Source organism: Dryas octopetala, chromosome 9, assembly GCF_963921425.1.
Source record: "Dryas octopetala chromosome 9, drDryOcto1.1, whole genome shotgun sequence".
Lineage (NCBI taxonomy): Eukaryota > Viridiplantae > Streptophyta > Magnoliopsida > Rosales > Rosaceae > Dryas > Dryas octopetala.
This window is the reverse complement of record NC_141374.1, coordinates 398,602-411,486: the sequence shown is the minus strand read 5'-3', so window position 1 is coordinate 411,486 and position 12,885 is coordinate 398,602. Positions and strand designations below refer to the sequence as shown.

The 12,885-nt window shown below is 36.4% G+C and overlaps 2 protein-coding genes across 2 annotated transcripts; one reads left to right on the top strand and one right to left on the bottom strand.

Moving 5' to 3' along the window:
- The first annotated feature begins 208 nt into the window (after positions 1–208).
- Positions 209–1,225, top strand: LOC147273012 (non-functional pseudokinase ZED1-like). Its single transcript, XM_086256615.1, has one exon. The coding sequence runs from the start codon at positions 209–211 to the stop codon at positions 1,223–1,225; it is 1,017 nt and encodes a 338-aa protein (XP_086112741.1).
- Positions 1,226–1,446: 221 nt separating this feature from the next.
- On the bottom strand, positions 1,447–7,641 carry LOC147273011 (pyrophosphate--fructose 6-phosphate 1-phosphotransferase subunit alpha). The gene is made up of 19 exons (XM_086257401.1): positions 7,401–7,641; positions 6,711–6,883; positions 6,276–6,388; positions 6,016–6,090; positions 5,808–5,921; positions 5,654–5,721; positions 5,346–5,429; positions 4,221–4,274; positions 3,963–4,043; positions 3,767–3,860; positions 3,614–3,687; positions 3,322–3,432; positions 3,197–3,241; positions 3,060–3,116; positions 2,742–2,846; positions 2,540–2,656; positions 2,308–2,411; positions 2,031–2,196; positions 1,447–1,744 (listed from the first exon to the last, which is right to left on the bottom strand). The coding sequence occupies exons 1-19, from the start codon at positions 7,488–7,490 to the stop codon at positions 1,616–1,618; spliced, it is 1,854 nt and encodes a 617-aa protein (XP_086113527.1). The 5' UTR covers positions 7,491–7,641; the 3' UTR covers positions 1,447–1,615.
- Positions 7,642–12,885: the final 5,244 nt, after the last annotated feature.

Sequence of the window (12,885 nt, the reverse complement as noted above, 5' to 3'; positions counted from 1 at the left end):
TGTGAACATGTTTATGCTTTGTGGACTTTCTAGCTAAAGGAAACATATCAATTTCGATCCATTTTCAACGGTAGGCACGCACCGTTTCTATATATCAAGATTTGTGGAACCACAAATTACGTACCTACAAACCTCAATCACTGATTACTGAAACATGTTTCCGTGTCTTAGATTTTCCAAAGCTCAAAAAGAAGAGGAGGGCTTCGCCATGGTGAATGGAGCTCGGATTTTAGAGCATCTCATCAATTCTTTCAACGGCCAATGTAATCCTTATCGGATATTCTCCAACGATGAGCTCCGAACTGCAACAAACAACTACAGCCAAACCAAAATTCTACACAACGGCTTGACCTATACATTGTACCAAGGTTCTCATGAAGGTCGTGAAATTTCTGTCAAGAACTTCAGGGCTACCTTATCAATCCCAGATGATGATTATGTAGCATGGTACGTGAATGAAGTTGCAGTGGCTTCACAGTTAAGCAAGCACAAAAACGTGTTGAAGTTCTTGGGGTGTTGCTTGGAGACCCAACTCCCCACACTTGTCTTCGAATTTGCAGGTAATGGCAATCTCCATGATCATATGTTTGGCCATCTTTGCCGACTGTCATGGGACAGCAAGATGAGGATAGCTACAGAAATAGCAGAAGCAGTTGCTTATCTTCATGAGGGTGTGTCCAAGTCCATCATTCATCGCGAAATCAAGTCAAGGAATATATTCTTGGACTATGATTTTGTTGCCAACCTTTTCGAGTTTGGTCTGTGTTTACCAGTTCCTTTGGGTGAGAAACATGTAGACGCTCAAGTGGTGGGGAGTGTTGGGTTTATTGCACCTGAATCGCATGCTACAGGTCGATTTACAGATAAGAGCGACGTTTACGGCTTTGGGGCTGTATTGTTCGAGATTTTTACAGGAAAGAAAGCATGGAATATACTGCATGAATGTGATGAGCTGGGACTTGGAGTTGCAGAAGAAGATTGTTCCAGTACTAGTAGAAGAGGTTCGATGTTAAGGGCTCGTAATTGCAGTTGGGATGAGATAGAAAAGGAAGTTGTTGAGAATGTCTTAAGAAAGCCAATGACAACAATGTGTGATCAAGGAAACAATAGACAACAAATGGAGTGTGCAGAGCTCACACTGAGGTGTCTCAGATTGAACCCTGAAGACAGACCTACAATCAAGGAAGTGGCAAAAGCGCTCAAACACATCAGGAGCCTCCATTGAATAAAAAGTTTCTTTTACTGAATTGAAATGTCGACCATAGAGGACATGCTTTCTCAGTTTCTTTATAATCCATTTCTTATTCTGTCTTTTCGATAACTGCTACAAAGGATGCAATATGGTGAAAAAGCATTTGCTCACATGGCAGACAACTTACTAACATCAACATCATTTCATCTTTGTCAAAATTTGAAATACAATCCTCAATTATTTTGCACAAAAAGTTACATGCAAAGGGAAAACAAAATCTTGATTATTACCATAATTTGACAGTTCCAAACCTCCTACAATCCGCATATTAACCAAGAAAATAGAGATGAAGATGCCAAAGCAGTTTAGAATTCCACGTACAATAGGCATCAACACCAGTAAAGTTCAGCAATTAAGTTACTCTTAAAAAGATGACTGGCCATTGGAAGAATGTGACGACATAACAGAGAGGACTTCAGTCACAGAGGCCATGACACTCAAAGCTGCTTTCAGAACCTCCTGTGAGCACCCAGGCTTTACAATGGTTCGAACCTGGAGAGGAGAGAGAGAGAGAGAGAGAGAGAGAGAAATCTATTAGAACTAAAATCATGAATGCCACAGAGACCATACCAACAGATTAAACAGCATTCATTGTTAATCATGCAACAAAGGAGCTACACAAACATATATTTGCTATCCTCCCATATAAACTTTCATCACCGTATAGATAATCAATCACAACATTCTAAATGACATCTGCATTCTCACACAATTCATTGTAATTTCCTAATGTGTACAATTGAAACAAAAAAGAAAATGAGACTGGCATTTTGAGTACCTTGTCAAGATATTCCTGCAGTTCCTTGATACGCCCCATGTAATCCTGGTCTTCAACACACAGTGTGACAGCCTTAGAATCGGCACCAGGACCATCAAATTGAAGAGGCCCTGGATTTCTGTAAATATCATCCAGCAGGAATTTTGTAGCATTTTGTCTCAACAGCCTGCAACCAAAGTCAAACAGCAGTGTAAAAGCAATGTAGAATAATGGTCGACTATTCTCAGATGGGCAAGCGTGGTCTCATTATATAAACAAGACTCATATCATGACTTACTCATATGCTTTGCTTTTCAAATCTACAGTAGCCGGATGAATAGCAGGTTTTCCGATCGAAGTAGCCCCAGGATTTTGAGACCAACGCTTAACAGTCATCATTGCCTAATAGCATTAATCAAATGAAGTCAAAGGTGTCAATGTCCTAAACCACTAAAACACCAAGGAACTGAAAAGACAGGAAAGAAAATTTACAAACAAAAGACACATATTTATAAGAAGGAAATCCTTACAGTAAATGGAGCAGCACCACAACGCCACTTGTTCACAGGATTCTTCAGGTTAGTTATAGTTGCCATGAAACCATTCAAACCAGCTGCGAGAATATGGTAGCAGATGTTCCCTAGAACCTGCAAGGGTATTAATTATATTAAAAAGAAGCATAGAAATAGCACAAAGATTGAGGAGATGAAATGGCCCTAGAAAGTAACATACATAGGCATAGTCACAATCGAATTTTGATGGTAAAGACCCCCGAGCTTGATAACCGAAAAAGTGGCAGATAGCATTAAATTTCTTCCCCTTGTATGTGCCTTCTTTCTGCTCAAATAACAAAACACATCAGTACCAATAGTTAAACATTAACCCGTAGAATTTTCTTAAGAAATCAATTACCTATATAAAGAATAAGGATGGAAAATACAAATAGACATTATCTATATTTAGAAATACAGAAACACAAATATTATCAAAAATAAAAGTAAATGAAATAACGGTCCAGTTGGTTTTCAGAGAGGGAGAGAGAGAATATACCAGGCGCCTATTCATCTCCACCTCCACAAGATGTGCAATGAGTTTTTCTGTCTCAATCTGTAGAAGAAAACAAAATAATCAAGGACCTTTAGTTGGGTAATTCCATTAACAAAATAGGTATATCTGAAGGCAATTACCTGGGATAACTGTGCAGAGTCATCTGATTCCGGGAAAAGGAGAAGCTGTAACAAAAAACAAAAAGACCCAATTATTCATCAAGATCGACTAAATGGCAGATATTTATCAAAAGGCTGACTGGAACCTGTTTCTTGATAAAGGGTGGCAAAAACTCAAACAAAGCAGATGCCCAAGGTGAAATTTGGGAAGATATGTTATCAACAGAAACTCCTTTCCTAAGCAAACCATGAATTTCCTGTAAGGAACAAGATTCCAGTATTAACATAAAAATTAAGATAGGTTGGAAATATCAGGAAAGAGAAAACAAATTTTGGTTTTGCATGGAAATAAAAACAAAAACAAAACCAAACAGAAACTTCATCACTTGGGGGCTGGGGAGAGAGATGCGGAGAAAAGGATATATTTGCATGCATTACCCTCAAGAGAGCATGCACTTCAGGAATGTTTTCTATAAGTCCTTCTGGCAATAGGATGACACCATGATTCTTTTCTGAACCAGAGGAATTAGATTAGGGCACAGAAACATGAAACCCAAACAATGAAAGGAAAGCAACAAGACTATTGGGAACCTTGTTCTGCACGGGCTTGGACTGCATCACAAATTTGTGTTGTAATGTCAAAAAGAGTTAGTTTTGATGCAGCTACCTCCTCCCCAAGAATTACCTGCAGAAAGCATAGAATTTGATTTGAGAAAAGAGATCAAGGAAACTACCAGAGGCAGAACAACATTTTAGATTAGAGCAACCACAGACAAAGAATGCTAACCATGTTTGGATGGGATTGGAGGGTGCACTCCAAGGCAACATGTGATGCCTTCCGGCCCATGAGTCGGATGAAATAATAATACTGGAAAGAGAGAAAGTTAAGTTAATTATACTTTATATGAGAGAATTAATTCACAATAAAGAAAATTTGTGGTGCAGAAAGATCAACAAGACATACAAACACTTCAAAGAGCATAAAGAGACTGTGAAATGATAAGTTCACTTAGGATAAGCAAATTATGTGAATTGAGTACATTACCTTCTCTGCAGAAAGAGCATCAGTGCAGACATTGCTGATCAGCTGGGAATTGACCTGAGTAAAGGAGATAGCAGAAAATTCAATTTTCTTCATGATATTCTATAACTAAGTAAGCCATCTAAAAAAACAGTATTTTTACTAAAATCCAAACAAATTCTATACATGGTTATTATATAACTAACATCAAGCAATCAACCAGTGTTACGCACGCATAGGGGTGTGATTTGGATTGGAAAATCCGAATCCGACCGATTCCAATCCGAAAATTTCCAATTTTGGAACACCCGAATCAAATCCGAAAATTCCGAAAAAAATTGGATTGGAATTGGAATGTTTCTGTAAATTCCGAATTCCGATCCGAAATTTTCCTAAGGCATTCCGATATGATATTTCTGAAATTATGCCAATTTATTCCGTATTTATATTCAATATTATATATTTAATAATTTATTTAGTTTTCTACTATATGTTTCATTAATTTGTTATTTGTTTCAAACACACACATATATATTAAAAAAAGATGACTAATACTATTAATATAAACATATGTATATTATAAATATATGTGTATTTTGTTTTTATTATGGGGGAGGGGAGATCGAAGATGGGGCAATTAATTTCATCATTAATTATTCACACACAAAAAATCCGAAGATGGTCTAAAAAATATTCCGAATATAAGAAAATGTGAAAATTTCGATTTTTTATCTGAAAGTTCCGAAAATGTGATATTCCGAAAAAATCCGAAAATTCTGAATCAGAATGAGATGTTGAAATTCGGATTTTTTGGAATCGAATTGGAATAGAAATTCCATTCCGAAAATTTTTGGATTGGAATTGGAACACCCTATTTCTGATCTGATCCAACCGAAACACACCCCTACGCACGGCACGCAAGTGCCCCAACACAATCTCACGTTTAACTCACTTTTAAAGAAATACACATTGCCATACTAAAGAAAAAAATATGATTATGATGTGACATAAGGCAAATTCACTTTTGAAGGAACTTAAGAAGATCTATCCAAAAGAAAAAGAAAGATAATAATAGAAGGAAAGTTGAGAAAGCTCTCAAGGGAGTCCCTTGCTCTTGCAGGTAAAATGTTAGCATCATTTGACTTATACCTTACATATTGTATCAAACCCAACATTAGTTTCCACAAACTGGTTCTTAAGATCTCCATTCAACGTGACAGGAACCCCAACCACCTGCACAAAATTAAAATGTGCAATCAAAATTGTGGTAGCATATAGATATAGCCAATTAAAGCATGCAATCAATATTGCGGTAGCACATGCATATACCCAATTAAGTTACACAAGGCGCAAGGTAGACAATTATATTAGAAGCACTAAAATTTTAATTATGTTGCCACATATAAACAGTAATTGAGGAAACAATAGGTTATGTTACAGTATCATTCAAAAAGTACCTTTGTTGAGCATTTTGCTTCAGCAAATGTCTCTGCAAGCTGAGCGGCATCCGTGTTTGATGTCACCCCTTCAAATAAATCAAACTTAAAAGTTCAATTCATGTAGTTTGAAACTGTATACACCAACTAAAAAAACCTTAGGAATCAACTATACCTCCAATAATGACAAGGCCATCCAATTTCAAATCCTTGCATGACTTTAGTGCGGCATTGACTTGCTCAATTGTTCTAATTTGATCTTTTGTGCGTCCCAACAAATCATAACCACCTGGTCAAGCACAATCATATCACACAGGTCATAAGTTTTAACATTAAAAAATGAATCCCTCAAAACAGTAAAATTTATTCCTGTCACTTCCTACCTTGATTTTTGTAGGTTGCAAGAATGTCATCTGTTATCTCAAGAGTTTTTTGTGCAAATAAACCTTCAGAACCACCTGTTAACAGATAAGAGTATCGTCTTACGGAATGTCAATTTCTATGATGAGAGAGAGAGAGAGAGAGAGAATCCAGAAAAACTTTACAGGAAACAATAAAATCATTTTACACAACATGAGTTAATAACCCAATGCAAACAACAAAAAACTAGATACAAAGACCCAAAGAAGAGAATATGGCGTACCCAAAAACCCAAGCAAGGTACTCTTGGGGTTGTGAATTTTGAGAGCATCGTAAAGACCCCATATGACATTGTGTCCTCCAGGAGATTGTCTCCCACAAAAGACAATCCCAACCCTGTTAAAGAAAATAATTTAAATAATAAATAATTCAGAAAAAAAAAAAAAAGTATTTGGATAGATTTAAACCAAATATGTATAACTGGAACACCACCAGACAACCAGTATGACAATAAATAAGGAGATAACAGAGGGAGAGACCATGTGAACATTCAGACTGAAAATTAAGGATGATAAATGCAAACAATAGTAGTCAGATTAAAATATCGGCAGTAAGAGTTACAACAGCAGACAAATTACGTAACAGGAGTCGTTAAAATTCAAGAAAGTATCATGTTTACTTATTACATGACTGGATATAATGCAACATGTGCACATACCTAATAGCTGGATGCTCAGTAATAACCTGAGCACCGGAAACTTTAGCAGTCGCCCTGAGAAAGTGAGCCAAAGGCTGACCGTAAGTGTGTGGAAAGTATCGACCGATGGTGTGGGCATCTATGGGGTCTAAAGATGTAGTTGCATCACCAAATTCAACCCTTACGGTAACTCCCTGCGAAATGACAATGCATAAACATGTCCTCGGTAAAATATTTCAACACTCTGAAGTAAAAGATAAATCACCCCATTTAAAAATAATTGATCAACCCCAGACATCAAAAGAATTATGTTAAGGAGATGGAAAATCCTCAAATCATTCATAGATTGCGTAGGAAATACACTAAATCAAGCATGTGCATCTCATTTAGATTTTAGAATGAAGCAGTATGGTAACGTCATGGACGTGATTCTTTAATATATTAGAATAGCAAATCTGCAACAGTTAATTAATATGCAGGCAATGCAACAGACCTAAAACAGATGATACAATAAACACACAACAGATTCGTTCAGAGAGTTCCATCAAAGTTTTAGTTTTGTTTAGGGATGGATACCCAGTAGATCTAATCGTAACTGGATCTGAAATTTGGAAGGAGAAAACAGCAACACGAATCGCAAAGACTAGTGAGAAAGAAGTGAAAAGGTGGAGGAAATTGTAGGATTGAAAAGAAAAAGAGGTAGAGATGGACCTGGAGACAAGGAGGAAGCTGAGGTTGGTAGAGGGATCGGTGTTTCTGAACATCGGAGAGTTCTCTGGGAATGCCGTAGTCTGAATCCATGGGAGAGTTGTCTGTGAATCTGTGATTCGCGTGTTGTGTTTGTTGTGAAGTACAACTTCAAGTAGTGAGGGGTGGGTGGGTCTTCAAAAGACCGTTTTTATAGGGGGCAAAACCACCCGGCCATTGGCATTTGGCGATACAACCAACTATGCCTCCTCTCCTCTTCTGCTCTTTTCTCTTTCCTCCTTTTAATTCCCAATTCACCCCTCACTTCCCCTTTTATTACCACTTAGCCATCCCCTCTATTTTTCGTTCACTCATTTGCCCCAACTTCTACCATCGCTCATACGAATATCCCTCCTTTTTTAAAGGTTTATTACTCACAAGAGCTTAAAAATTTCTTAAATTACTAAAAATGACATAAATTTATTCCGTTACTCAAAATGACAGTTTGCATGCGCCATGTGTGTTTGTCAGTGTACTTAGACCAATGAGCGCTCATCAACTGCATCTACATAGCAACTATAGCTGCAGCAGCATTTATAGTTTGCCAATCAAATTTTTTTCTTGATTTTATACTTAATATTTGTGGGGTTGATATATGTTTTTTTTAAAGTATGTTTAGCATGCTTTAGTAGGTTTATTGGTTGAAGATATAAAGTTAGTATTCTTTATTGAGAATATATAGTGTAGTTGCAATTTTGTAGTGGTAGATGCAGATGCAGGAAAATGTCATATATAGACTCCTTATATTTTTTCTTACTATGACAATGATTATTTGATCTAGTGGATTGCACATAATCCCTTCTTTTTAGGAAGAAGGTCCTGAGTTCAAAATTCATTGATTAATTTAAAAAAAATATTATTACTTTATTACTGTTGATGCGTTAAATTCGTCACGCAATCAAACTAGCATTTAACCTCCATGTCACTCTCTTTCTACCTTGCACACTCAAAACAAAAGGACACTAAGCGTAAGGAGGCACCGATGTGGTACCGGCCAAAGATCCTCTGACGCTCAAGTCAATAATCACACCTTTAGAGTATTCTAGAGAGCTAGGGTTGTCTGTCTTACATGGGGGCTAGCGCACCCTATTTATAGTGATTATGGTCGAAGGTTTCCTAGTCCTTGTCCAATTAGGGTTCCTAATAGCTTGCCGCCTAAAACTTAGTTTAAGATAAGTCGTGACTCCTTGTCCAAGTATAAAACGTCTCCTCCTAAGCTAACTCTCGCGCAAGCTGGGCCTTCTAGTTAAGAAACTCATCCTCTCCACCCTAGTCGCATATGGATCTCACCACCTCCCCAAGTGCAATCCTGAGTCGACACCGGTATCGGGTCATTTTCAAAGCACCCTCTCCCTGGGGCGTCCCCCAGGTGTAGGCCTCTGAGACTCCCCAACAACAAAGCCCTAAGCCTAGATCATTAGGGCTTGGGCCTTCCTTTCGTGCTGAGACTAAGTTATCCTTAGCCTCGCACGTTCACTCCATCAAGGCCCTCTTAGACCATGCGCTTTTATGATATTGAGTGCTCGCACCCATGACTGCTAACTCATGGTCCATCACGGGCTACCACCTATGTCTAAGCTAAGGCTAGCCTAACCTCGCTTCTTTGGGTCACCAAGCCTCACCAGACTTGGCCCACTGGTCGCCAAGCCCATTACTGGGCCTTTGTCCTTTGGGTCTCGAGCCCATGCTTGGGTCTCACCCCATCCACTAGACCTTTCGGGCCTCCGTACGTGCTTCTAGTCTCTTAGGCATTTTCCTTAGCCCATGTCTAGGCAAACAACGATCTAAGAATCACTCAAGTCTCGTCATTTCTATTTCTACGACGCGTAGTTGTGCTCGATCATTACGAATATCAACAATTACCATTCGCAAAAAGGTATCTCTTATTAAATTCATTTTAGATTTAGAGTTTAATATTTGAATATTATATTAAAAATATCGTTATTAAAAACATCTTGCAAGCTCACTAACCCAATTATAAAAGCTTCATATACTCACCTAAAAGAAATTATAATGAAATAAACTATTTTTCTTAAAAAAAAAAAAAAACTATTTTTTATCCTAAATTTGCATTAAAATTGGACCTTTCAATGTGTACATTGGTCACATTATTTTCTTGTTTTTTTTTTTCAGTTATATAAAGTTGTTACCATCTAGCATATATAGCATGACATAAGTTTGTAACCCTAATTTTATTAAAACAGCAAATAGTTCAATTTTTTTTTTTTATTACAACACCACAAGACAATACCTATAGATAAAAGAATGGATTAGCATACAATTAAAAGCAATCGGAGTGAGACTACTGATTTTATATTGTTTTATATAGCATGCAAAATTATGTTGCCATAATTGTACCAAAAAAAAAAATTATGTTGCCATGAAATTGAAAGGGAAGAAAAAAATCAAAATATAATTATAAGTCCAATTTACATCCACTAATAATGAATCAACCCACTTAAAATTTGCAATATTAAGAACACCCACTTCTTTTTTAAAAAATTATAAAGAGGTCCACATTATAACTGGGAGGTGCCAATCTACAATGTCAAGCGCTCGACGTCTCTTTTATTTATACTTTTATGTATTGGGCATATAGTTATTGTTCGACAGTAATAACTATTATTACTATCATAAAGTAACAAACAGTAACACCATTGTTATTGTTATCAGCTTGAATTTTTGTGTTTTATGTTGGTTTACGAATTTTTGACGTATGTAAGAAAAAAAGCAAGATGTATATCTATAAATATCTTTTTTTATGCGATTTTGTATAATTATTGTTGCCCAATGACAATGGTTTTACTATCCAATAGTAACTATATTGTTAAACACACACACAAAAATTGGCGAGCGCTCGGTTCATTAAAGTGGATTGCCCTATCAACGTGTTTTTGCAAATAAGTTATCCTATCATGCTATTATTGATTGAGACTTAAGAAAAACAAAAAAAAAATACCTAGCAAAAAAAGAAAAGAAAAGAAAAGAAAAATGCCATAATTACTTTTAATCCACACAATAACCACATGAAAGAGCTTTCGTAACACAACTATTTTGAGTGATATTCATCGCATTGACAAAATAAAAGGTTTAGCATTGTAACTAGAAAAATAGGTTTAGGATGGGATTGACGTTGAAAAAATAAAAGAAGCTTAGGGGAAATATATAAATGTGAGAAAGTTAAAGACTTAAAAGGGCAAATTTGATAATGCTACATCCTCGCGGGATGGAATACTAGCTGGGAAGATGGAATTTGGGAATTGGAAGGTAAGGCATCTTTTTGCGCACATTCGCTTTGAATATGCAGCTAGGGGTATTCTTGTAATTTCAAAGGAGCTCACAGACTTACCAAACTGCATAACTAAAAAGTAAAATCATCACTGCCCACCGGATCTGTACCTACCTAACACTCAGCGCTCGTATTTTCAATTCTCTCTTTCCAAAATTCCTACACACCCAGCGGCATTGTTTTTTTTTTTTTTTTTTCCTCCAGTAGCTACTAGCTAGAAGTCTAGAAGGCTAGAATAACATGGAGGAAGCCAAGTTTTCAAAATGAGTGGGCTGAAAAATATTTTTAATATTCACCAATTCTATACTACGTATTAGGTTTGAATCAGGAATGTAACAGTCACACTTACAACTTTTTGGTTGCCCCACAGTTGTAATTCTATTGCTGGGGTCCTTGGGGGCGATTATAAGTGTAACGCAATTATATACTTATGTCACAATTTTAAATTACTGCAAATTACTTTTGATATTCAAGTTAATAAAAAATTTAAAACAGTAAATGAAATATAACTTAATTTTGATATATTTAAACATATCTTATAAGAGCAACTCCAACAGGTTAGTTATCTCCTTCCCTAGCTATATAATATATTAGTTGATTTCCTCCTAAAATCATACTCCAACAGATTAGCTATTCACTTAACTATTTTAGGAACTGCTTTTTCATTAGCTAGATATGGTTGAGAGGAGAGAGAATATCATTTAGTTATAAGTAAACTAAAACAGGCACTTACAGTGTGTTTGGATAGAGAAATTTAACTTGGTATTTCATTAAAAGTCAGAATTTGAGAAATGAAAATCTCTAATTCCCTTGTTTGGTCTCATTAATACGGAAATCTTAGAATTTTACGCAGGAAAAATTATGGAATTTGAGAGTCATAAATTATGACTTTAAATTCCACCTAAATAAGTGTCATTTCCAAAATCCATAACATTTGAGATTTTAAGAAAAAAGACCCACCCACCACAACCACCATCCAGGCTTGGATCCTTTGCTAGTTTTCTTCCTACTAGACTATACCTGACTTTTGATCTCAGCCCTCTAATAATCATTTATGACTTAGATCTTGCCACATCTACAAACTTTTTTTTCCCACAAATAATATTAAGAAATTAAAAGGTTAGAAAAACAAAAAATCATAAAGCCCACTACTCACCCATCTCCACCCACGCCACCTCCTTCCCCCCCTCCAACCACCCTCATAACCTCCTCCCCTTTCTTTTTCTCTCTTATTTCTCTCTCTAAACTCTTTCACTTCCCTCCAGTGGCAGCCGTTGCAGCCTTGTCATTCTTTTTTTTTTTTTTTTTGTAACAATTATGATTGTGATTGAAATATGTTGGGCTAATCTTTGTTTGGTCTGCCATTTGGGATCCCCATCAATCTGATCCCAACTTGATTTCCAAGTTTATTCTAAGAAGATGCAATTAATGGAGATGCTTTTTTTGTCTTTGGTTGCTGGGCTCTTGGAATTGGAGAAAAAAATAAATCAAACTTGTGAAGGAATTTTAATATGCAAAGAAGAGATGAGGAGTATATAGAGAGAAGAGAAGAGAGAATAGAAGAGAGAGACGAGTGTAGTTGGAGACTCAGAGGGTGGGGAAGGTGGTGGCGTGGGTGGGTAGTCGGTGGGACTAGATTAATTAAAATTTGTAATTTATGTCATTTACAAAATTATATATATATATATATGAGCGCTCTAAAACTAACTTGTTTGTAAAATAATAAGAAACTAACATCTCTCTAAACCGGCTACAATTTATTCAGCCTACTATCCAACTTAAATTACTTGACCCAACTCAAAAACCCACCCATTCCAAAAAAATCACGTTCAAGAAAAATAAAAAAAAGAATTAAACTCACGTTGCAACTCTCCCACGTTCAGAAGCATTGTAGAACCCTAACTCTCCTTCTCTCTCCCCCCCTTCATCGTCTTCTCTCGCTCTCCCTTTGGCCTCCTTGTTGCCAAACACCAGGTACGTTTTGATCATAGGCTTTTTTAATTGTTTTCGATTTTTTATGGCTCAGCATATGCAATCTCTATATTATTCTCTGATGATTTTAAAGGATTTTATGCTTGTTTAATTCAGTATCTCCAAATTTGGTTTGCCTATAACTTTTTTTTTTTTTTTTCTGGGTATTTGCAGGGAATATTCTCAATC